At 43.6% G+C, this 24,094-nt stretch overlaps 1 protein-coding gene across 1 annotated transcript; it reads left to right on the top strand.

Annotated features, from left to right (window-relative positions):
- The first annotated feature begins 5,493 nt into the window (after positions 1-5,493).
- On the top strand, positions 5,494-23,313 carry LOC144105286 (b(0,+)-type amino acid transporter 1-like). Its single transcript, XM_077638427.1, has 7 exons — positions 5,494-6,004; positions 12,300-12,455; positions 12,994-13,095; positions 15,311-15,571; positions 18,856-18,981; positions 20,878-20,974; positions 22,158-23,313. The coding sequence occupies exons 1-7, from the start codon at positions 5,986-5,988 to the stop codon at positions 23,047-23,049; spliced, it is 1,653 nt and encodes a 550-aa protein (XP_077494553.1). The 5' UTR covers positions 5,494-5,985; the 3' UTR covers positions 23,050-23,313.
- The last annotated feature ends 781 nt before the right edge of the window (positions 23,314-24,094 follow it).

Consider the following 24,094-nt stretch of genomic DNA (forward strand, 5'->3'; position numbering starts at 1 on the left):
TACACGTGAAAGCCTCGCACTGCCTAATACTGCGGGTTTATGCCATTTGCTGTGCAATGAAAAAAAGTTAAGAATGGCAGAAAACGAACTAACGCCCGGACAATATTCAACTATTTATGAAACTGATGAAAACATTTGGAAGACAGACGCGTAACTTAAGCGGGAGGAAGAAGTCAGTACTACAAAGAAGAAATATGTTTTTGTGTACTTCCACAACCAAAAATAAATCGATGAGGAATAGAACGACTGAAGGCATGCTTCACACACATACCCAACAATTTTCGAAAAAAAGCATTTTTAAGCGGGATACCTTTATGAACACAATTTTTTCATACAGTGTAACTTTCCACTATGACAACCAATATATCTGCAGATCACCCGACGGAAGTCTTGAATTTTTATTTCTATTAACGGTCTTGCCATCGTCAGAACTTTTCCCCATTAATTTTCCATGGCAGTCTGAACTGTTCGATGCGATCGATGGAAACACTTGAAAAGAAATATTTCCCTGCATATCAGAAGAATGAACCATTGCCTTCAATATTTTCTAAACAGTATCTTACAATATTTCAATTTTCAAAACTTTTATTCGAGAATGTTGGACATTGTGTATTATGTAGAAAATATTTTCACTATTTTTACCTGTGTCACTTTCCTCCCTTTCCGCGCCCCACTCCTTCCGCCGTGATGGCTGGAATAAAAAGAATTTTGCCGTGGGAAATCATATCCTGGCGCATTCATCGTATAGTATGGCTAGTGTACATTTTACCTGTACTGCACGTTGCATACCAGACCATTGTACGGCTTTAACTTGTTCGTATGTGCCTATAAACGCAAAAAATGTAGAAATAAAACTACTCCACTCCTCCAAGCTGTGCATCTCTAATCCAGGTGCACAGAGAAGTGCTTTCTGAAATCATTTAGTTCAATGAACATGTTGCGCTTTTTTGAAGAACCAACTACTTACGAAGAATCGACAACTAAGTTTTTTGAATGAAGTAAACTTCGCATAAAATGCATGGGATTTTTATATAAAATTTTCACATTCTTTCTTATGATACCTCCAAAATGACATGTATTGAAGTAAAACGTGGTTTCGTGTGTCGACGTGTCCTCATAATGCATGAGTCAAATTTACCGGTTTCTTTGTTTTAAAGCAGCATAAGTTATGCTTGGGCACAATAAAAGCAGATTCAGTCAATTTTACAAATCGTCCTTGCTGCCCGCTTCACGCAATTTTTTGCAGCAAGACCAAATGCTCTTGCCTGTCAAGGAGCATTCTCCTGTTTAATGCAACCAACTTGTGGCAAAAAAAATGTTAAAACTTATCACAGCGTGAAGAGCTGCTGTGTAAAGCTATAAGAGACTTGTTGACATTGTCATACTTACTGGGCTTAACTACTAGAAAACGGTATTTTCTCAAGAATGTCAATGTAAAACGTCTATTGCATCCGGGCATTTCTTGTCTGGTTCTGTGCGTTTCAGGCACATAAAACTAAAACAACGGCCTTTGTTTACAGCCTTTCTCTAAAAATACTGAACTTGTGCAAATCCAGACAATATAGTCGACGGATTTATTTGGAAATGCTAAAAGTAAAAGCAATGTGGTCAGGACAGGTATATTATAACAATGGAGAACGGGCCAGGCAATGAAAAATTGGAGGACGCTTAAGCTTCTCCTTTAAGGGTGGGACGCGAGAGAGTGTTGCAGCACTGCCAAGGAGTTCACGAAACGCCATTGCCCGTTCGGCGCGACGCCTTGCCCGTTAGACAAATCGCTCTGCTACGTACGGTGAAACGGACGCGGGGAGCGGAAACCACGTAGAGCGCTGCCAGGCGCCTTGCCGAAACGCGCGGGACTCAAGTTGCAGTCGTAGTTCGCCGGCACATCGTTCTTGACAAACCCGATGCCACGAACGCCAGCATAGCTTCCGCGCCGAACGAACGGGCAGCAAGCCGCAAGCTTCGTGGTGAACGCGCTTTGGATGTGCGCTGCGTTGTTCGCCGCTCACCGTGCGATTCCTGCGTGCCCGCACGAACCCACTGCGCCTGAACGAGACGAGCGGGAGGCGCTGCCGTCGCGCGCTATCTATTGGGGCAGTGGGGTACAATGCGAGGAGGAGGATTGTTCGCTCACGGCCAATGCCGCCGACGACAGCGGTTTTTATGCGACACGATCTCATTAACGCTGCCGCTTTAAAAGTCCTAGCGAAAAGTTATATTTCCGTGCTGTGTTCTCGCCCAACTTTGCTCTCCCTCTTTCGGGAGCAGTACGAGCCAAACTTCTTGTCAGTCCACTCGCTTGCATTCTCTACAGCTGTAGAAGGTAGCACCAAAGGAAGCAGTACTTGTTGACATATAGTGTAAGCACTGACATACTTGTTCTGGAATGCGGGCGCCAACGTAATGACTAAATTTCAGCCCAAAGGAAGGAGTTGGAAATGAGTACAAGTAAATGAGCATGTGAACACTCTGTTATCGAGCAGCTGTGTCCACGTTTGCAAGGAAGTAATACTCATCGCTATCATGACGAGCAGGCCCAAGATGTCTGCCCCAAGAGAAAGGGCACACCAACTTTTTTGCGAGCACCCCGCGCTATTACTGCGCCTTATATACAAAAGGTTACAAACAACAGATGTACCGGGACAAGAAAGGAAGCTCAATTAACAGTAATATTTGTGTTGGGGAGTTGTTCTGTGTGTTTCTCGCAAAAAAAAACGACACAGAAATGAATAAAACTGTTTTATTTCCGAAAAAAAAAGAGCGTATATCCATGAACCAGGGCATACACAAAAGGCCTAATTTGTATGAACCCACCCGTTACCGCGTTCGAAGGCGTGTAATCCGGGAAAAGAACAAAAAGAAAAGATTAGTAAGTACGAAGTGCAGTTGAACCTTGTTATAACGAACCTGGAGGGGTCTGGCGATTACTTTGTTATTGCCGCAGCTTCGTTATAGCCCGTGATGACCGAGCCTTTAAGAGGAATCAACACTCCTTAGATATATCTACTGTTTCTTCATAAGCCACTCAGTTATAAGAAGGTTCGACTGACGTATATACACGTTTCTCATGGGCAGTGGACAAAGTAGCTACTATCCGTCGGTAGACTGAAACTGCAATGAGAAAATTTAGCACAATGAACAGGAACAATGAGTGGCACAAAAAGTACTAGACACACATGATCGCTCGTCTGTGTTCTGTATCTTTTGTGTCGTTCACTGTCCTTGTCAGCTGGCCAATGCATTCCGACAGAAGTAGCGAATAGCTCGTCACCTCGCGTATGAATTACAGTACTAATAGCAGCCCTCTAGAGCTGGCAGACATTTAATGATTGGCTCAAAGTGAGTGACAATGAAGCGAAGAGAAGAAAAGAGAAAGACCATTCCACATACCACACCTAATGTCCTCTCGGGATAAGGGCTGAGGAGCATCTGGATAGTTTTGTGTTGTGGCGATAGCACAACCCGACAGCCTAACAACCACACCGGATTCCAGCCCGAATGATGGCATTCTTCACGAAGTCTTGAAATAAATGTACGGTCGCAAGACAAAATAGTTTGGTTCAACTATTCTCATCCATGGCAACCATTTTTGTTGAGTTAATCATGCTGATATCGGTGGGGCAAGCTCGGCAATTTGCTATTTTGCATATTTACATTGTTTTTCATTTTCATATTAGCTTGTCGTTCATCTTAACGGTGTCCAAAAACACACCTCTTATCAGCACAGCTACAAGAGCTAATATTGTCTTCATCAGTGAATGGCAATTCTGTTTTGGTTGGTGTATATCACTGTGCCTGCTTACTAATAACTATCCTTTGGTACCGGCGTGAATATTGAATGGTCTTTCATTTGTACTTGAAATATAACTGCTATGAGAAAGACACCGAGATACGGTAAGTGAAGTTTGAGTTAAAAACGACACTGAAGAAAAGCTTGCACAGTTTTTTGTAGCATGCGCCATTTTGGCAGCTGCGACTGCCTGACATGTCGTTGGGCGAGCTCGGGAGAGCTACCAAGATGCTTACAGCAGATACCAAGTTGTAATTTTACTCTTTTATACTACACTCGGGTTATTTTAGACTTACTTAATCTTTTAGCAGTTGAACCTGTGTAGCTGTTCCATGTGAAAAAGCAATTTAGGAAATTGTCGAAGGGGTCGATATGAAGCAGAAAGAAGAACTGCACCTAGGCGTCGGTTTTCGGAATTTTGGCTGCCCTACTGAGCTACACATATCATCATTATTATCAGTCGAACACCCGCGGCAGGGCAAAGGCCTCTCGCATGTCTTTCCAAATAACCCGGTCATTTTCCAACTGCGCCCACCCTATGCCTGCGAACTTCTTAATCTCCTCCGCCCACCTAACCTTCTGCCGCCCCCTGCTACGCTTGCCTTCACTTGGAATCCACTCTGTTACCCTTGAGGACCAGAGCTTATCTTGCGCTTGCAGTACATGCCCTACCCATGCCCATTTCTTCCTCTCGATTTCGACTAGGGTATCATTAATTCGTGTTTGTTCCCTCACCCACTCCGCCCGCATTCTGTCTCTTAATTGGTTTGTTCATATGCACCATGCTTTTTATGAACTGCGATACGGCACGTGAAATAGTGGGAGCTGCGCAGATAGCACGAGCTGCAGACAAATTCGCTAAATTTTGCTTTCGAAGAACAGACCACTTATCATTGCTCGGTGTCAGTGGCTATAGATTTCGGAACCTTATAGCCGTTTCGTATTTGTAGATTGCGTGCACTAGTCGAAATGCGAATAAAAGCACTCATTCCGATTCCGCGAGATGTGAGTACTGATTCGCAGGGAAAGAAAGGCTTCAAAATAGGAGCTGGTGTGTTTCTTTGTTCCTCGCGTAACTGCTCCTTTTTGGGTGCTATTTCCCATTAATGCCACAGGTAGTCCTCAACTTGGTACAGGTCAATTTGTGAAAGTGAACATTGCTGAGAGAAAAAAACTGTGCGCCGGCTTGCGGGTGCAGTCAAACATGCCACCAAACAAGCGATGGACATGTAGTAAACTTTTGAGAGTACTGGTCTGGGTTATGGTCCCGAAAAGACTCAGGTTGTGAGGGATGCCGTAGTGGAGAGCTCCAGAAAGTTTGATCACCCGGGATTCTTTAGCGTGCGCTGACATCGCACAGTACACGGGCCTTTCGAATTTCGCCACCATCGAACCCGCGTCTTTCGGGTCAGCAGCCGAGCGCCATAGCCACTGAGCCACCGCGGCGGCTTTTGAGAGTACTGACGAGCCGAAACTTTAGATAAAAAGCACGGCACGTGGACAAATTAGACGTCACATTGTGGATGGCTTTGCTCATGTGCTCCAACAGCTGTTACGTACACGCAGGTTGGACAGCAGAGCGCAGGCGGAGAGCAACCTAATTTATCACCGGAAGTGAGGACGTTTAGCCTTTGGTCTTTTCGCTATTTCAGTGCAACACGAGAGCGCGCTGGAGGAATCTATGAGCAGAAAAACGATCAAATGGCCTTGCGTGTGTTGCGAGTCACCGATATGCTTTCGGTTAGGAAGCCCGCGCCTTAGATAGCATGCTTAGTGGAACTGATCAAGGACGAAGAGGATCTCGTAGAACTCTCTCGGATAGTACAAGGTCGTCGTGCTTTGTTTCCATCAAAAGTACGTCCGGACATTCAACATCCTGCCTGCTACCTTGCTGACGTCATAATAGTTGCGTAGGCTGCTTTGTGGTCATAATAATGTGCACATATAGGCAAAAAGCGGCTTTAGTGATGTCGAGTGCCTAGCGAGACGTGAAAGACGCGGTGTACCGTCTTCGACATGCGACTTCTTTCCGCCCAGTATATAGGAATACAATAGGCTGCGAAGTAGCCAAACGCATATCTGAATAAAGAGGGCCTATCTGGAACGCCGCGTCATCGCTAGCAGAGGATTCAAGTCTTTGAGCACCTTGTAGTTGTTGAGAGCTCGAAGTCGACCGCCGAGCACCAAGCAGCATGGCGTCCAGGAAAAACGGTAAGCATTCCTTTTTATTTATTTGTAGCGATGTAGGATAATATTGTGTTAATTTCGAAAAGAAGATTAAGTGCGCGGAACCGACAACAGCTCACATTTCAACGCCAGAAATATTAGGCTGACGAGTGCAGTATAGCCATGTCATTCTGGTACAGTAAGTATAATTGTGTTCAGTGCTTGAAACTCCAAGAGTCAACCGCAGAGCTTGCCTGCAGCAACAGTAGCGCCGACATGCTCCCCAAGGAATCCTTTTTATGTCTTGGTGTTAAGGGCATGACTTCTTGGACCTATTTTTACAAGGTTGTTCAGTTAGTCCATTCGATGGCTCATGGCGCACGCTATTTCTGAACAACCTGCTGTTTTCTAGGCAAAAAATGTTTTTTGAAAAAGTGATACGCCGCGGCGCCGGCATTGCGGCCTGGCGGTTTATATTCAAGTGGTTCTGACGAAGAAGATTGCGAGTTATTATAGGCTACTTGTGGTTGGAAATTTCAACATGCGATGAGTGGTACTATTTTGCCAAATGTTACGACGTTCTCACAAAACATAGATCCTTGCACATTCTTATATCGTTTTTTGTATCTTAGAAAAGAACCCTTAATTTTGCAAAGTACAGAGTACACAATTACGACGACTTCCTTCTTCCTAATGTCGAATGTGCAGCAACGTTAGTCAGGAGTGACTGCACGGTAATTTTCACGGATTTATTCAATATAACAAAATTAAGAAATGTTCTGGTAACATTTTCGACCCAAATATGTGCAATGTGCTTATGTTTGTCTCTCGTGGCAATAGACAAATTCCACTGCCCGTTTACTCTGTATTCCTTTGTCCTTTCAACTAGCACGAGAGTTGTAAACAGAGATATTTAGGTATTCTTCTGGTGACTATCTGGGACTGAACAGCGTCCTGCATAGCTATTAATGGCCTACACTCTTTCATTTTGAGAACTTAGGCTACTGGTTTAAGCTATTGACATTATGTCTAGAATAAAAAAAAATTAAATCGAGATCTCCTCCGAGGAAGGCTAGATTTCCTACTTGTTTTTCTTTCTCTTTAGAACACTGTTTTGTAGGAAGACGGAGAGGTGTAATAAGCTGTTAGCAAAAAAACCTGAAACAATTATTGGAACCGGGTATATTCATTACAAAGAGCAACAGTGAAAAGCCTTGCTGACTGCCATCAAACACCCCGAGACAAACTTCTTTATGAGAAGTTTATGAAAGAAACAAACTCTTTTTAGGCTTTTGTGCGGAAGAACAGTAAACATAAGGGTAGCACTGCTGAGCACTGCTACGATAAAGATGCATGACAGTATCTGTTCAAGCCGAAATAAGCGTGCCGGGGTTTCGCCCAACACTTTATCTCTTGTTTTGTACTCTGCGATAACACACCAGTTGTTATCACCTTCGATGACAGCACTTACTGCTTAGCGTATGAAAGTGTTGCTGAGCAAGAAGTTTTATCTGAAATTCAAAGGGGCAGCTAGATTTTTATTCGATGGTCGGCGAAATCGCAGTCTTTATAATTAAATGGTGTCTTGTTACATTTGTTTCTGATTGACAAATAAGTTAAATATGAAAATTGCTTTTCTTCTATGTGATTGGAAGCTGTCTGGGGTTACTAGTGTATCCAAGTCTGGATATAACGTGATGTGATCGAATAACCGTCGCGAGCGTTGCAGAAAAGTTTTATTAGTGATATTGCATACACAAATAAGTTCTTTGTCAAACTAAATATTTCATCTTTAAATTAAAGATTTGTAAAAGGAACATCAGCGGAATGAAATCTACGCGACCTTCCTGGGAACAGCAGACGACATTTTTAATCGCGGCAAGACTGGCACTGTTTACTTTGACGTGGCTCATGCTTCCAACACAATATGCCATGCAGTACATCTAATGAAACTGGAATAGCAGGGACTCGTTCTCATATACTGGGAGTGGCTTATTGTTATCACAATGTTCCGTCGCTAAGCTCTATGATATCCTGCTGTTTACCTGATGAGCTTTTATCGACGTTAGGCTTCGAACCTCAAACTACATTTGTTTCTAGTTTTTATTATTTATTGCCACTACATATATTAAACCCTATGGCAATGATCATCACTGATGATGTGAAATTATGCCTGAGGATTTAGACATTAAAAGACCCTTGACGACCGGAAGCTTAAATTGCTAACACCAAGAGAGTGCTTGAGGAATAAATTTCAATTGATTATCGTCAAAAAATAAGTATTGTCGCTCATTAAAAGACGCTACACAAACGCTACACAGTAACGCTACATGGTACATGCTTGACAGTATTATGGAAAAACCTCTTGTTAACGTGCGTCTTATCAGAGTGTTATTATTCATCGAAGACTTGATTTCGACTCGCTGTCACATGCATTGTTAAAGGCGTGATATGTCAAGTGGGCGTTATTTATTGGGTAACAAGAAAGATTTCATTCATTCTAATGTCTGCGTCCTCTTAATTGTGTTCTCGTGAGGAGAAATTTAGCGCTGACATTGGTAACTTAGAATTTAACCAGCTAAGCTCTAGTTTAACTAGTTCTGGAATTATTAAGAAAACGTCGTTTCAAATCGCTCATAATGGTGTGAAAGTGCGGGGCGTCAGCTGAGTAAGAAGAAGGCATTGACGTAGTCTGACGTTGACCCCATTCGATGACAATATAACCATACATATGGCGTACAAGTAAAGGATTTCCGCTTCGAGCCCGTACTCGTGAGTTTCGTATCCCGTACTTGGCTTTAATGCCTGTGCCGCCGGATGTATCGTGCAGATAAAACAAGGATGAAAAACCACTTTATAACTGCGCAGTCGGAGGGGGGCATTCGTCCCAAGTGTGTACATGGTGGAAAATCGCTGTGTATTTTCATATGTAGGTACGGAAAACAAATCAGCAAAGCTCGATAAACCGTTTACTTTCTTGTTTTCTTGATCGGGTTGAGATGTTTTGTTTCAGTGTTGAAAAGTTCAATGACTCTAGGAATCTCCAAAGTCTATGCTGAAGCTCAGAAGTGGAATTTTAGTCTCGTGAGTTGCGAAGATGTTAGACCTTTCTGTTGAATTATACAGTTGCCACTTAACTGACAAAGGCGTTGAATTCAATGAGGATGTTTTTTATTGCCTTGTGTATCACACTACAATACAACTTATTCACAAGTTGTTCATACACAGAAATCTGCTGGTCAGCACAAGCACATAGTGCTTGGTACATAATCAGTTAAACCGCAATGTTACCTAAAAAGATACGTCAGCTACACCCATACTGCAGCCCTATTGTTAATCTCATTAGGTGCCATATGATTGAAAGTGAATAGACTACGGTAGGAAAATAATTGGAAAAGCATTAAAACTTACGTGCGTATTGGCTCGGTGAAAGAAAAGGACATCAAAAAAATTATTCGCCTTTTATACGTGCCTATCTAACCACAACGGCTGTTACCTAGAAAATTTTTATGAACGCTAAGAAAACTTTATATTTAAATAGTATCGACACTCGAAGGTCGGGACTTCTACTCCATGCACGCAGAAAGTTAAATGGCGTCAGAGGCAAACGGAACACTGTTCTGATATGCAAGCACACTCCTGCACGGCCTTGCGAAATTTTGCTCAAAGATAGTGCACATGTGTGAGCATTTCAGCACCACATGTCAACAGCGCTGTTCACCAAGAACTAAGGCCCTGTAACTGAGGGTGTCAATATATTCATAAACGGTATGCAAGGCAAATCTGCGTTTATACAGTATAACAGAAAAGTTACATAAACCCAAAAGTAGAAATTAACTTGAAGTTGAACTCCTTACCTTAGAACCATTTAGAGCTCCAAGAATGCTGCTATAAGGGCTCGACTACATGGCAGAGGAGCAAATCATCATTTCCTAAGAATTTTGACCAAGAGTGTAGACTACTCTCTAAACAACTAAGGTGATATAAACTTCAAAAAACTTTACAGAGCCAACTTCTATCGGCGAAAACTGACTGATACTCACAAATTCTGCACAAGCTTGTTCAAGTTTCAACGGGAAGTTGTCGCTGAACGCATTTTTTTTACGCTTATCACAATAACAATCATTGTATCCGTAGATCGCTCCTTCGGAACCTTGTAGTTCTTTCTCTTTACTGTGCAAATGCAAGCCACTAATTATTAAGGTAATCTTAGCTACTTTTAGGGAGGGTATGAGAAACTTTAAAAGCAAGATCTTACTGCGTATCGGAAGATTAGACCATTGCCAGCAACGTGTTCATAACTACATCTTAGATTATTCCACACTTGTCTCACATTTATTGTCAAAAATATTGCAAATTGGTTTTATTTGCCAGTCTTAACTGGTTGATGCGAGCGCAACTCTAAACTTTAAAAGTAAAATTTTGCTGCACGTTCGAAGGATGGACCATTGTCATAATGTCATCAATATGTTCATAGCAATATGTTGCAGAGTTCTTCACTTGCCTTGAAACTAAAATTGATATCCAAGAAAGCTGGACTTTAAACTCTCAGGCTAGGAACGAGGTAAGCACTCTGGATAACTTGACTTCCAATGCTGAATCAATGCCGCTTGGTTAATCCTATTAGCAGATGCCATCCTATTTAGCAGATGTTATCGTGCACTTCGCTTCATTAGGAATCTAAACTAACATTTGAGCAGATTCTGGCCAAATGATGACTGGCTGACTGGTGCAATTTGATATTATGTTGAGTCTGCCTGCGTAGGTAGGTGACAGTTCCTTGTGCCTGCGCCTGGCAGCAACAACGGTAAAAGCGGCACAAGACAATGGTTGTGCCAGCCTAATAGCGCGGACATTTCCATATGTACATTTGTCTGATCTTGGGCAGTTGAAAGATAAATCTATGAAGAAAACCGTGGGCGAAGAAATGGGCTATATTTTGGTATTTCGGTTTCGAATACGTCAGCAGCGCTGCTCTTGGTGAGTATGAAAAAGCGTCGTCCGAGTTGACAAATGTTCTGTGCATGAAAGCGACTAATTCGCGGAGAACCAATTACTCCTGTTGCTACTACGCGTTGGGGTGCTTGCCGTGTGGTAAAGAATATTAGAAAAGTATACTCAGTTAACCACCTCTCGCAGGACTAGCTACGTTTTTCGGAAAGTAAGAAGTACATACGGAAAGTAAGTAGTAGGTCTTTTCGGAAAGTAAGAAGGTGACCTGGTGGCACTTCTATAAGCAAGTCTTTCAAGCAATTCTTTCGAGCATGTTTTCACTCTTTGTTGTCCTGAGGTGTTTGGAAAAAGCAGCAGAATTAAATTGATAGTGCTACAGTCCCCGTTCTCCAGAAAATCTGGTGTCGGCGTTGTGAGCGTCGGCGTTGTGGACGAAACATCACGCGCACGGCTGTGGCAGGTGGTCTCCAGAGAGGAAGCTAGGAGGCAGGTGGGCCACCTAGGTCACGTGACTCTGCGGCGTCATGACAGCCTGTCCACCGGATAGTGAGCAAACTGCTCACCGTGCCAGGTGGCGGTTGAATTAATGATTATTAGTCCGGGAAGAGGAACCTAGGCTGCACAAGGGCCACCACTGGAAGCACTTGCTATTGAAGGGCACTGGCGCGTCGCTTAACCGCTGCACCACTGTGCCAGAAGGGGTATGGGGACTCTCAGGGATTTATGAATGTAAAGTCGAGAATGACTTCCGGCTTATACGGGAAAAATCCACTTCACTATGAGTCATAGTGCTAAGCCGGAGCTTAAATCTACCCTCCAATTTTTTTATGACAAATATAACTGGTGTGTTATTCGGTGAACTATAAAAAAATTACATATGGTAGCCATGGAGTGTTAGGTCCAGGGCCGAGGCCTTGCAAATGAGATTTTTTACGAATTAGATGTTCAGCAACTGGCCGGCCCTGTGATTGCCGCTTTTTGTCATACACTGAGCCGATCATTGTTTACATTTAATATCAACCCCGAAAGAGTTACCATGTTCTCAGATTTCTCTAATTACTTAACGTGTTCGTGGTTTCCCTTCCGCGTTTTATGATTAACGTTGTCTCTTACCGTTTACAATGAATTTATCGAACGCAAACCAAAGAAAAACCAATAAGCAGATCAGGAAGTAGACAAATAAGTGGAAACAAATAAACGAGTGAACAAGCAGATGAGAAAATAAATAAAAAATAAACAAATAAAATGTTCCTCTCATTCATGATCGCGCATTGTTTGCTGATGATGGCGCACAAAGTACATTGTGATCCTCTGGAAGCCCCCTTATTAGCGGCGCGGGAACAGTAACTATGTGAGTTTGAATTTACCCTCATTTTTTTTTTTCAAGGAAGCCGCTCATCCCTTACCCAATCGCTGAACTGCTCTTCGCTCAAGGAAAAAGGGGTGGAAAATGCAACGCATGACATTCCTCCGGCCGGTGCTACACTCAAAAGGAAGGTTGGACTATTCAGCGCAGCAGCAGTCGTCATCGGCAGCGTCATCGGTAATAGGAGAATGGTTTTTCTAAACAGAGAGATTAGCCGGTGTTTTGATAGTGAAATACATATTTGTTATTGTTTTGAGTCGTTGTGGAATAGAATTTATCCAGCAAGCTTTGTTGACGCTACTGCTCGGTCGTTGGGTAACATGAAGGCGAAGGACAAGTCATCTACAAATGCACCAAACAACATTTATTTGAACTTAGGCCGACCTTTCGTTCCGTATAAAAGCCTAAACGACTATTGCAAGTATGCTTGAATCAAAGACGCATCTTACGGTAAACCCTTCAAATTTAGGGCAATAAATTTCATGTACATGAATTATAGTTGTTTCATCACGTGGTGCTGAACCAAGAGTGCAGGTGGATTTTCATTTTTTTTACAGTTATGCACCAATTGCTTCTAGACGTGGAAAAAGTGAATGCACGTGTTTTGCAAGATATTTCTCAGAAAGTATAGTGAAGGTCGGTTTGCCTTAGAATAAATACGTCATGATATTTTTCTAAACTTCACTAACGAAGTATTTTCCCTGTTCGTACTCAGGATCCGGCATATTCGTGTCTCCAAGCTTGGTGTTCAGACATTCGGGCTCGGTGGGCGTCAGCCTCCTCGTGTGGTTCGGCGCTGGAATAATGTCCATAGCGTGCAAGTATACTCCCTAGACACTGCTTTAGAAAGTAGGATTACATGTAAGTCATGCTGTATTTCGTGGGACGAATTTTGTATCAAATACCGACCTTTAGTTACACTGCTGTATTGAATTGAATTGAATTGAATTGAATTGAGTTTATTTCCGTTCGAAACAACGGAGGGGGCTCGAACAAAAAGTGAATCAAGTCCACTTGACTACGTTCGAGCCCCCTTTACATGGCATTTGGTGAGGACAAAATTTTAGTAAAACAACAGATACATTTACAGATTGCAGAATAGAACAAAAAAAAATGTTAGTTATGCAGAGAAAATCTTACAAAATAATTTACACAATGCCAATATGCAATTCTAAGTGCAGGGTTCATAGAAATAAGTACATATAAAAATAATATGGGGGAACAAGGCAAAAGAAGTATTAATTACACAGAACAAGCTCGACAAGACAATTCACACAGTGAAATTATACAATTGTAGATAGAATATGTATAAAGCAAGTTAGGAAATAAAATAACGATGAAAGTATTTATTGCACCGCAGCAGAAGCCTAATACAATAAGGCAATGAGAATGATGACATCAGTTAAAAGTGGGCAGTATTGTTCGTGAGAAAAGCCTTTACCTTGGAAATGTTAGTGCGGTTGATGTCAATTTGATTGTAGTGAAGTGTGTTTAGTAAAGTTGGAAGTGAGTGGCGCAACATTTGTTGTCCTAGCTTTCAGCTAGTCTTTCAGTCTGGAGCGTAATGCAACCGAGGAAAATAAAATTACCATTGACACCAACGTTAATCCATCCTATGGTTGCAGACAAAAGGTTAATGACCTAAAATATGTCAAGCTTTCAGATTCATTCTGCTTATGGGCACAAATCCCGGCTGCGCTAAGATGAAACAATGGAAGCTTACAATTTAGAACCTTCAATGCATTTCCAATAACAAGTTCTACAGTGCTGAGTTGTTTATGTTTGTGCAGCTCAAACGTCAGCATTTTATGTATTTATTAATTTCATGTTCCAAGGAAACAACGAAAATGTCTACGATTATGCGTGCCTAACTTTCCTGGACATTAAGCAGCTAGCGCCACTTGTTGACCGCAAGTAGCGGAAACTGCATAACTGAATGGGGATATTTTAAATTTGTAATTTTGAAAGCGATGGTGCATCAACGTAGTGGTTATCATGCTCCACTTTTCCTTCTAGCAGCAGACTGTGAGCTTTAAGAGAAAATGTTTCCTGCATTCACACCAACTATTTTCGATAGCCACAGAAAATCAATGGGATATACCAAACACAATCGAAAGCTCACGAGCGGGAAAAAAACATTCGAGAAATATACTTCGTTCAAACTCCAATCAAGCAATCGCGAATTAGTCCAATTTTTTGGGGGAAGCATTCGGAGGTGGTGGCTCTTCGAGTTAAGGACATTTCGTGTGGAACGACCCGCAAGATTGAAAAGAAAACAAAATTTTCTCTTTCTATCATGACGAAGAGTGTTAAGAGTCTGTTGGTCCGAGCCTTGTCATAAAGTTGTACATCGATGTGCTGCGTTTTTCTGTATAGCTTTCATGTTTCTTCACCTGAATGCGTTTAAGCTAGGCCTTTGGGAAGACCCCAGTCAACTGGTTCAGTCGCAAATACTCCTGCATATATAGCGAGCTACGCTCGTCTTCATACTGCCGCGTGTCCATGGAAAAGCAGATGACGCAGAGAAAGTGGGCCTGCTCTGAGGCACTCGCCACACGTCAGTCTTCCGGAGTCGTGCTTCGGCCAGCAGAGGGACACGAGAGGGGCACGGCTGGAACGCAGGTGAGTTGGTGCTGGAAGAGCTAAGGCCGACGTTCTGCCGGAGTAATGACGCGTACGTCTGCGGAATGGGCGCCGGTGGTAGGGCAGCAGGCGCAACCAGTTGAGGAAACGATGCCGGGGATCGACACCCATCACCTCCACCAGACAGTGTAACGAAGGATTGCGACAGTTGCACTGGCACAAGCACAGTGGAAAAGAATGCACAAGATGGCTGACTCGCCCACAGGCCCAATTGGTCTTCGTCGTATGCTCTCCCATGGGCACGCGGCAACATAGTGCAGCAATCGACGAACAATCTCCGGCGCCATTGACCAAAAACACCAAGGCCCAGGAACTCTGTTGCCAATTTCGCCTGCAAACCAAAACCATGGCTTAGCTGACGTCTTAGGGAGGCTGTGATTGCTATGCAGATGCACTTTGCATGTCCGAGTTGGGGGCGCTGCTTCCTACATCCGGCGGGGAGTACGCGTACATATGTGCAGCGGGCAACACCCTCGGCAGGCCGGGCGACTACGTGGTCTTCATGTTCTCCTGGACACGCATCCTCGTGAGCGACCCCTTGGGCGCGGCTCTGCAGGCGCTTACGTTCGCCAGTTACGGACTGCGGCTTGTCTACGCAACTTGCGAGGCGCCCTACGGTCCGACAGTCCTGGTTGCTGCCACTTTCTCAAGTGAGTTGAAAGAAAATGAAATGAAGTTCCGTAAAAAAAATGTTTTAGCATGGAAATTTATTTAAAGCTCATTCTTTAATGAGAAGGCTATTGAAGTGACTCACAAGAGTATGCCGAAGCGAGGCTCAATAATACTTTGAGCCGTCCTCCCTCCAGACATCATCATGTGCTAGAGCGTAAAAACAACAAAACGTACACAGTAAGGAACCGCAGAGAATCTAAGGAAGAGCCGACTAGCAACAAAATTTATGGATGGAACGTTAATAGTGTATAGCGCATTTACGCAAACCAGGCAGCGAAAAAACGTGTAATGAGATTATGGGGAGATCGAAAATATCTTGACTTGGTAACTAGCGGTAAAAATAGACAACCGCAGGAAGATGCGACGCAATACACCAGTGTGTACTGCCGCCTCTTTTTGTGTCCGTGTATTTTAGAGCTCGTTACTATGTCGGCGTCCGTAAACCTTCGAGATCGACTAAGAGCCTTTGCTGTGAAAAGACATTATCTCGCATTTTAAGAATCATGCACTGCAATATCTACGAAATCAGAATTGGTCATTTGTATTTTACATCGGTAATTGCGCAAAACAAGCTGGCGCTCACTGTTCAGAGAAACTCTGTAGTTATCGATGTATCCCACTGACCGACCATGTCTCGGTTAAACATTACTTACGTGTGGTTAGTGCACAGTGTCTTTTTCATCTGAGTCATGTTTTAGTCTAGTCTGCTCCCTCTCGAGTGCGCTGTTCGATGAAAATCGCCGCTCTATTCGTCCCGCCGACGGAGTGCTTCGAGCTTCGCTCACTAGATGGCACCCCATGCAGTGCTTTACATTCCTTCATTGAAGTGCTAACCACCCCGAAAACTGTCATCGATGGGGCGCACGTTCCTGGGCCAAACAACTTTCGATGTGTTAACTAAAGTTGACGCTGTACTAAAGCTAATTACTTTCTGGCGGATGGGACCATATAAATTTTAGTTCCTCAATTTTGCAAGCGTGCAATCGTTATTCGTACTCACTGGTTCTGCGCCGAAAAAAGTTGTGTATTTAAAATTCACCCGTCGTCTACCCTTATAATCACAATTTAAGCTGCAGCTGACGTGTTACAGCTACAGCTATAGCTGCAGTTGAGGTGTTACATCTACAGGTACATCTCTGCTGAGCCAGTCCATGGGTTTTGTAAATCTTAGTATAAAGTTGAGTCGAGGGGAAGAAGCTTATTGTATAAGCGCGCCTCGCACACTGCCGTGAGTCTGCGTGCTACCGTGAATCAGCCACTATCGCGCTCGGTCGCTTATCCATCTAATTGATAGCGTCAGGCGTTGCAGACACAATCGTCGAAATAGACGAGGCCGGCAATCAGTCAGTGTGGCGAGCTGCATCCGTCTATTTTCTCTCCCTATGATGCCACCATAGGCGAGAGTGTTACGACCAATTTGCGTGGTGCGCATCACCTTTTTTCTTTCTCCTTCTCTCATTTCCTCCTCGCACTCAATCGCGTTACGACAACTACGATGACGACGCCTCAACAGGAAACGTGGCTGTTAGAGCTTTCGCTGGAGAACTAAAATACCTTGGCATTTTGGCGCTCTGACACAAACTGAACCCATACCCACTCGCTCAATCCTTTCCTCACTCATTGATAACGCTACGGTCCCGCAAATGCATGACTCCAAAAGTTCCTTGCGACGAAAGACTGGTTTTGGAGCACGAAGCCGCCCGGTAAATGTCGTAAATTGCCTGTATTAAGTAGATAGCGCATTGCTATGTGCCATATTACCATTGTGGATTCAGCGGTTCGCCGTAGTGGGAAGCTCCAGAAAGGTTTCGTCCAGTAGGAAGTCATTAATGTGAAGCGGAAGCTCAGAGCAGCGACTTCGTTAAAACATTAACTTGGGCTACTTGGTAATGTGGGATATTATCTTATTTCGTTTTCTTTAAAATTTGAGTGTGGTGGTCAGTTTCAAACTCGTGTACAAAGACTAAGCAGATGCACATCCCTGCCACTGAGCGTCGGCAACAAGCCCTGGAAGACAGAAGGAAAAAACACCACTAGCACTCACCTGAGCACCAAATCCAACTATTGGTGGCATTTCCCTATAGCGGATGAAATTTATCTGCTAGGGCGGAATGGCAGTGTTCACACATTTTTGAAAATTTTGTTTATTATATCTTTTTTTTCCCCATTGGCCAGTATATACCCCGCAGTGGGCATAGGCATATGACATAGGCGGCAGACAATATCTCTTGGCTTCACTGCTTTTTCATTTCTTTAATCCAAAGCTTTTTCAGTTCTTCAATTCAAAGAGAGACATTGCTACAAACGGCAGGAGACAGGTGATTGTTGCTTACTGTTACATGCCACTGGACAGTCTATACGGCCCTGCCCCTGGTAGGAAAGTTCCTGAGGTATCGCAGAGCAAGGATGTTCTAGCCCCGAGCCAAGTTATGAACAATGGTATCGTCAAACCGCTGTGCGTAATCTCTCTACACTAATAACTTAGCGCTCTTCTGTCCTATAGCCGCCCTACTTCTAGAATTTGCGCACACTCTTTATTTTCTGCCTTTTCCGCAACTGTGAGTGGCCCAGATCGCCAACGTGATGCTTTGCGCGGCTAGTGTTAGTTTCTATTTCGCTTCAGAGAAGTATAAAAACTTCAGCATGAGCGCCCCACACTTCATCATTAGTGTAGCCCCTGAGGCAAACGGCTACAGAAGTGATTACCCCGTCAGTGCATTCGAATTTGGCATCACGAAGTGTCCATAATCACTTCGCCGGTATTTCTTAATAATCGGCGACAAGTCTTGACCTTTTCCGGGCCACCCGAAAGCAATAAGAAACAAGGAAGCTCGGAGGGGAAAGAGGCAGAAAAGGGGAAATGTTGCTTCTTTTACAATGCAGACAGATCTTGGTTGTGCATTCTGCACAAAGCTGCTTTCTCCGCTGACCACGCTGTGCTATGTGACGCCGTGCGTGGTGTGTTCACTGTCTTATAGACAGAGAACTTCTTGCAGGCTCCCTAGAGTGCCGTTCTAAGGCCCCGTCGTGACTTCGAATTCAATGGCAGCCTTCTTCCCAGCTTTTTCCTTTTGTTGTTACGATTTAATCTTTGGATGGGAGCAATGAGGCAGCTTTCGATGTAAAGGCTCGTTATATGAACATGTAGCATTGAAAAAATCAGGACAACGCTGAGCATTACCTCACGAAAGTTTGGTTCCATGAGCGTTTAAGTAGATCAATACTGAACAGTTCGGCGCCGTGCTAATTTTATTGTTCGCAGTGCTGGCTACTGTCCTGAATGCGATATCCCTGGGCATGTCGACGAAGCTTCAGAACGTGCTTTTTGTAACCAAAGTTTTGATGCTGTTGTCGATCATCGGCACGGGAATCGCAGCGGCCGCAGCAGGTGAGTGCCAAAGAAATGACCATCGTTGACGTGAGATTATTAACGTGACAGCTTTACAGCCCACATTCGGAGGAAAAGCTGCGCGCGCGTTGTCACACTAATTCGGCACTAGTCGAATGGGTTGTGACGTCACATCTCGGGCTGTGAAATGAAAATGCTTAAAACGCGATTTAGATTGTTAGCTGCAGCATCACTGCAATGTTGTTATGACAAAATTCTCGAAAGTAAATAACGCTGAAAAGGAAGCTGGGGTGATTAGTTTGAAATCGAAACCATGACCCTGGGGTTGCTAGTCAGGCAGGCTACTTCTCAGTCTCTCTAGCACGTTCGCTGGACTTTTTTAAACGGAGACCTTGCGTATCTTGTCGTGTATCACGCGGTATCGTATGCCTACTGATGCACGTTGATTATTGTGTGTGAATAGAAAGAGGTGCTAATTAAGAAAAAAAGAAACAAAATAAGTAATAAATCTTTCGCCCTATGCTCTCGAAGCGGAGCTTTAGTGTCCCCTTGATTTTTCAGTTGCGAATATGTAGCTTTGAATTAAAGCATTAAAAAAGAATAAATAAACAGCTTCCCTAGAAAGGGTATTGAACTCAAAGTGTACATACCACCTTCACACTGTTTCGCAAATTTTAGCAGGTATCAGATTCAACATAATTGCAGTAAAAACTTGAACGCTGCTCAAAATAAGCAAGCAAATCGGCTCGCAACATTTGTTGGGCTACAGCGCCCAGGGCAACCACATTTTCTAAATTTTAAAGACTGATATGAATATTACTTACGGCGGGCTAGACACATCTCAATAATTAAGCAACCTAAGAATAATAGTCAACAAGTTAACTATTCAATATCAGTTATCCAGTCTAGTAGTTAACACTTAGCTGTATTCAAATGTACTTCACCGCTCACAATTCTTTGCGGAAAAAGTGCTTTTTTAATCCCAAAAACATTTTATTAAATTATGTAAAGTCTTAGGTGAAACACCCTGCATATTTGAAAGATACAAGTGGTCGCATTTCTAGACTTCTCCATTCGGTGCAATTCTTCTAGACACGCGTGTTCCGACATACGAGCCCCCAAATTTTCCACAGATATCGCGTGATCACGCATTCAAGGTGGTGGCAGTTAACGCGAAACTCCTCCCTTGTGCGACGCAGCAGTCGCGTCGTGTGTTTCCACTATTTAGACAGCCGAAAGTGAAAGGGAAACAACTGTCAGTTTCATCGGTCGCTCTATGCCAGTGGCCGACGACACGCCGCGTCACGTCGGGAGGAGCTCAGTGCCGATCGTCACTGCCTTGCACGCGTAATTATGCGTGTCAAGATGAAAATTAGGACGCGAATAGGTATGGGAACACAAGCGGGCCAGGAGAACTCTACAAAATGCAGTTGAGTAAGAATACGAGTGCCTCCTATTTCTGTATACTAGCGTGCTCGCTTACTGCATTCAATAAAAAAGTCCATATATCGTGCTAAATAATTACATCTCTGAGGGTGATAATTATTATCTCTGTTTCTTTTTGTCCCGGCCGCATAACCTAAGGGCAGGGTTGGACTTTCACGTACCTCTCGGCGACTTACTTGAAAAAAATCGGTGAAGAATAATTTTGACTAGCCTCTATACCAACACGTGTTTCTATAAAAAGCACAATGTAAGAAAAAAAAAGTGAATTCATAGAATTATCAAAGCGTGCAGTAACTAGGGAAAAAGCCTCACTTCTTGGGCAGCAGCCATTGTTTAAGTAACTTGAGGCACTATTTTAGCAAAACTTAAATTGATAGCGTCGTTTTATCTACAAAGAAAGTGACAAAGAAAATGACAACGAGCTTCTTTACTTGCTCCTCAAGAAACTTTTTGAATGTCTAGAGCTTATTCTGAGACGACTCTTTGCAGGAACAAATCACATCACCGGTCCTTTAGTCAGCAATGACTTCACGACCAAAGGGCTAACGGAAGCTTTCCTCGCGGCATTGTTGACCATGGACGGAGGGTAAGCACTTGAAAAAGCGCACTGAAATCAAGCTGGTGTTTTCGTTCCTCCAAGTATAAACGGGAAAGTGTAAGGAATAGCGGGCTGATTCTTGAAATAATTCTGCATTGAACCCGTAAGTTTCTTTCAGAAATCATGCAAAGTGAGCACCGAGAAATTTACCACGAGTGTAGCTTGCGTTAGGTAGTCGTCGCATTATCTTAATGGTTTGGCGTTTTCTCTGGTTCATACTCTATGACCTTTACTGTCACGCTGCTAATTTTAAGAATAAATTTAAATATTTCGTTTTGTTTTACGGGTACTCATTCAAGGAATTAAAAAGACAATTGCAATGTGTGAAGTACTGAATCAGTGAAAAATGTATTGAAAAATTCAAATATTGAGACATTTAAATATTGAATTCCTCTGTCGTCAATGGGATGCTCCTCTTTCTTTTTCTTAATTCCACATGAGAGAGCTCCTAACCAGGGTGTTGTGAATCCAGTGGTTACTCTGTTAGCAGGAGCAGTGTGGAGTAATGTACCATGCCGCAAGCGAAAATTTACTTGCACAGATTGCAAAAGCACAATTTGTGGCGCTTTTTTCTCTGCAATAGTTTGTAAGGTGCTGTAATTAGAAAAAAAGGAGTAACGTTCACCTCTTTAAATTCCTTGAAGCCACGTAAAAATTTCTATTTCGCCAATCTTGAGTCCTAAATTTTTCCGAAAAATGGAGAAGCCCCAAAATGAAACATCACTGGCACTGAGAAATGTGCGTGTGATTTCCAATGCACCTACAATAGTAGGTATTGTCTATTCTGCTGATGAATTGCATTGGATATCCTAACTAGTGGTTTCCCAAGAATCATGATCGTGTTTTACAGTGAGTGAATTTTGTGCCAGAGAAACACTGCTGTAGCAGTCGGGTGAATTGTTAGCGTTATTTTTCTCTTTAGATAACCCTTCTACTGCAGACTGTTGAAGGCTTGTCATCTATTCTGTCATCTGTGCAAATTCCTCTTCACTCGTGCATGTTCTCCGGCTTTCTCTAATCATCATTACCCCTCCCCTTAAGCTATGCAAGAAAGGGTTCTAACAGTAAATAAATCAGTACTAACGGCGCCTTTTCCCATCGCCTGTAGTCTGAGTCTCGAATCCTATCGGCCCATGGTAGAAAACGTTCTCTTTCTGTGTTGTCTATGCAGGTACAGCCTCTGCTACATCGGGGAAGAAATCAAGAACCCATCAAAAAATATCCCACGGGCTCTTATCATCGGTGTTGTAATGGTTTTGGCGCTATTTATCCTTACCAACGTTGCCTACTTCGTGGTTCTCGAACCGGCAGCCATCGCAGCCTCCGACACCACGGCCCTCACCTTCGCCGTTGAGAGCTGGGGTACGGCGGGGGCTGTCATCATTCCCCTCTTAGCTGCCATAAGCACCTTCGGAACTCTATCCGCTGGCTACTTCGCGCATAGTAGGCTTGGTTTTGCAGCTGCTCGAAGAGGTCATCTACCCAAAGCTTTGTCTATGGTCTCTGTCAAGTCATCCGTGCCACTCATATCTCTGCTCGTCCGAGGCGTCCTGGGCACGGCCTTCACGGCGATGGGTTCGATCGAATGGGTCGTGAACAGCATCATGCTTCTGGCTACCGCCTCAAGCGTACTAACAATTCTTGCTCTTCTCAGACTTCGGTTCACAATGAAGGACGTTGTGAGACCGATAAAGGTGCCGTACCTAATTGTCTTCCTCACCTTAGGTGTTAATTTCACCACGATGGTGTTGAACATCCTACAGGTCGCTGACTACACCATCCTCATTGTTCTTGCCATAGTCATCTCTTCAGGAAGTTTGGCCTATACCCTATTCCGCGTCCGGCACTGTAGCATTCCGGGAACACCTCGAGTGGTGACGTTCCTGCAGAAACTCCTCCTGTGTGAGCCATGCCTGCAAGATAATGTTGAAGATAAGGTTCATCAAGAGACTGCGCAAGATAAGATTATGTTCGTGGAGGCTAACGGAGAGACGGCTTCTCTGATGTCTACCAGGACTGCCGATACGAGACTGCGAACGATTTCAACCTCTGCTAGAGCATAGTGCTGCGTGGATTTCCGTGCATGTCTCTGAATGATACCGGTGCCAGCAGCGTCCGGCTGTTGTGCGCAGTAAGGGTGGTGTGCCGGTGTACATTTCACTGTTGATGTGCATCTCGCGAACGCGACGTTCGAGAACTTGTTCGAGAAAGCGCTGAATCATGCATGGTCTTCAGCTACGGACAGGCGGTGCACACGCGGGCGTGGGTGCATTACTCCCCGTTTGTACCCTGCGGCATGGTTGTAGTGTACAACTTTTTGATGATGTCAGGACGGCGCGAAAATAACAAAGACAAAAGAGGCACACGAACACAACAGGACAGGCGCCAACTTGCAAGTTGGCGCCTGTTGTGTTCGTGTTCCTCTTTTGTCTTTGTTATTTTCGTGCCGTCCTGACATCATCAAAAAGTTGTACACTACACCCATGCCGCAACTTGCAAGTTGCCGCCTGTCCTGTTGTGTTTGGCGCCTGTTGTGTTCGTGTGCCTCTTTTGTCTTTGTTATGTTCGCTCCGTTTTGACATCATCAAAAAGCTATGCACCAACTAGCCCAAACCAAAGTACTTCTTGTAGTGTGCAAACTGCCGATGTATTGCGGAGCTGTGTATGTAAGAGAAACGGGGCGATGCCTCATCATTAGCCTAAGTGAACATCGTAATTCCCTAAAAGATCATTACGGAAATCTCCCTGAACATTGCCGCGAATGCAACAAAAGAGGAGGAAAAGAAGAAAAATAAAAAGTGTACACTGGTTTTTTTTTAGAACCACCGCACTTCAGACTTCGCGATCAGCTCGTACGTAAGATTATGGAGGCTTAACACATAAGGAAATGTCAAAATCTATGTGTTGTCGAGCCCTCTGCTACCATGGCAGACTGTGAAATTGATTTTTTAGTCTCCGCATTGCATTGCTATCCCTTTCGATAACGGGTCTTTTTGCTCAATTATTTCTTTCCTAGTGGTGAGTGGAACGTGCTGCTTACAAATTCTTTTTTCTTTTTGACTTGGGCTTCCGAGAAGGGGGAGGGGCTGCTTTTTAATGTTTTTTTTG

Source organism: Amblyomma americanum, chromosome 9 (assembly GCF_052857255.1).
Source record: "Amblyomma americanum isolate KBUSLIRL-KWMA chromosome 9, ASM5285725v1, whole genome shotgun sequence".
In the NCBI taxonomy this organism is placed as follows: Eukaryota; Metazoa; Arthropoda; class Arachnida; order Ixodida; family Ixodidae; genus Amblyomma; species Amblyomma americanum.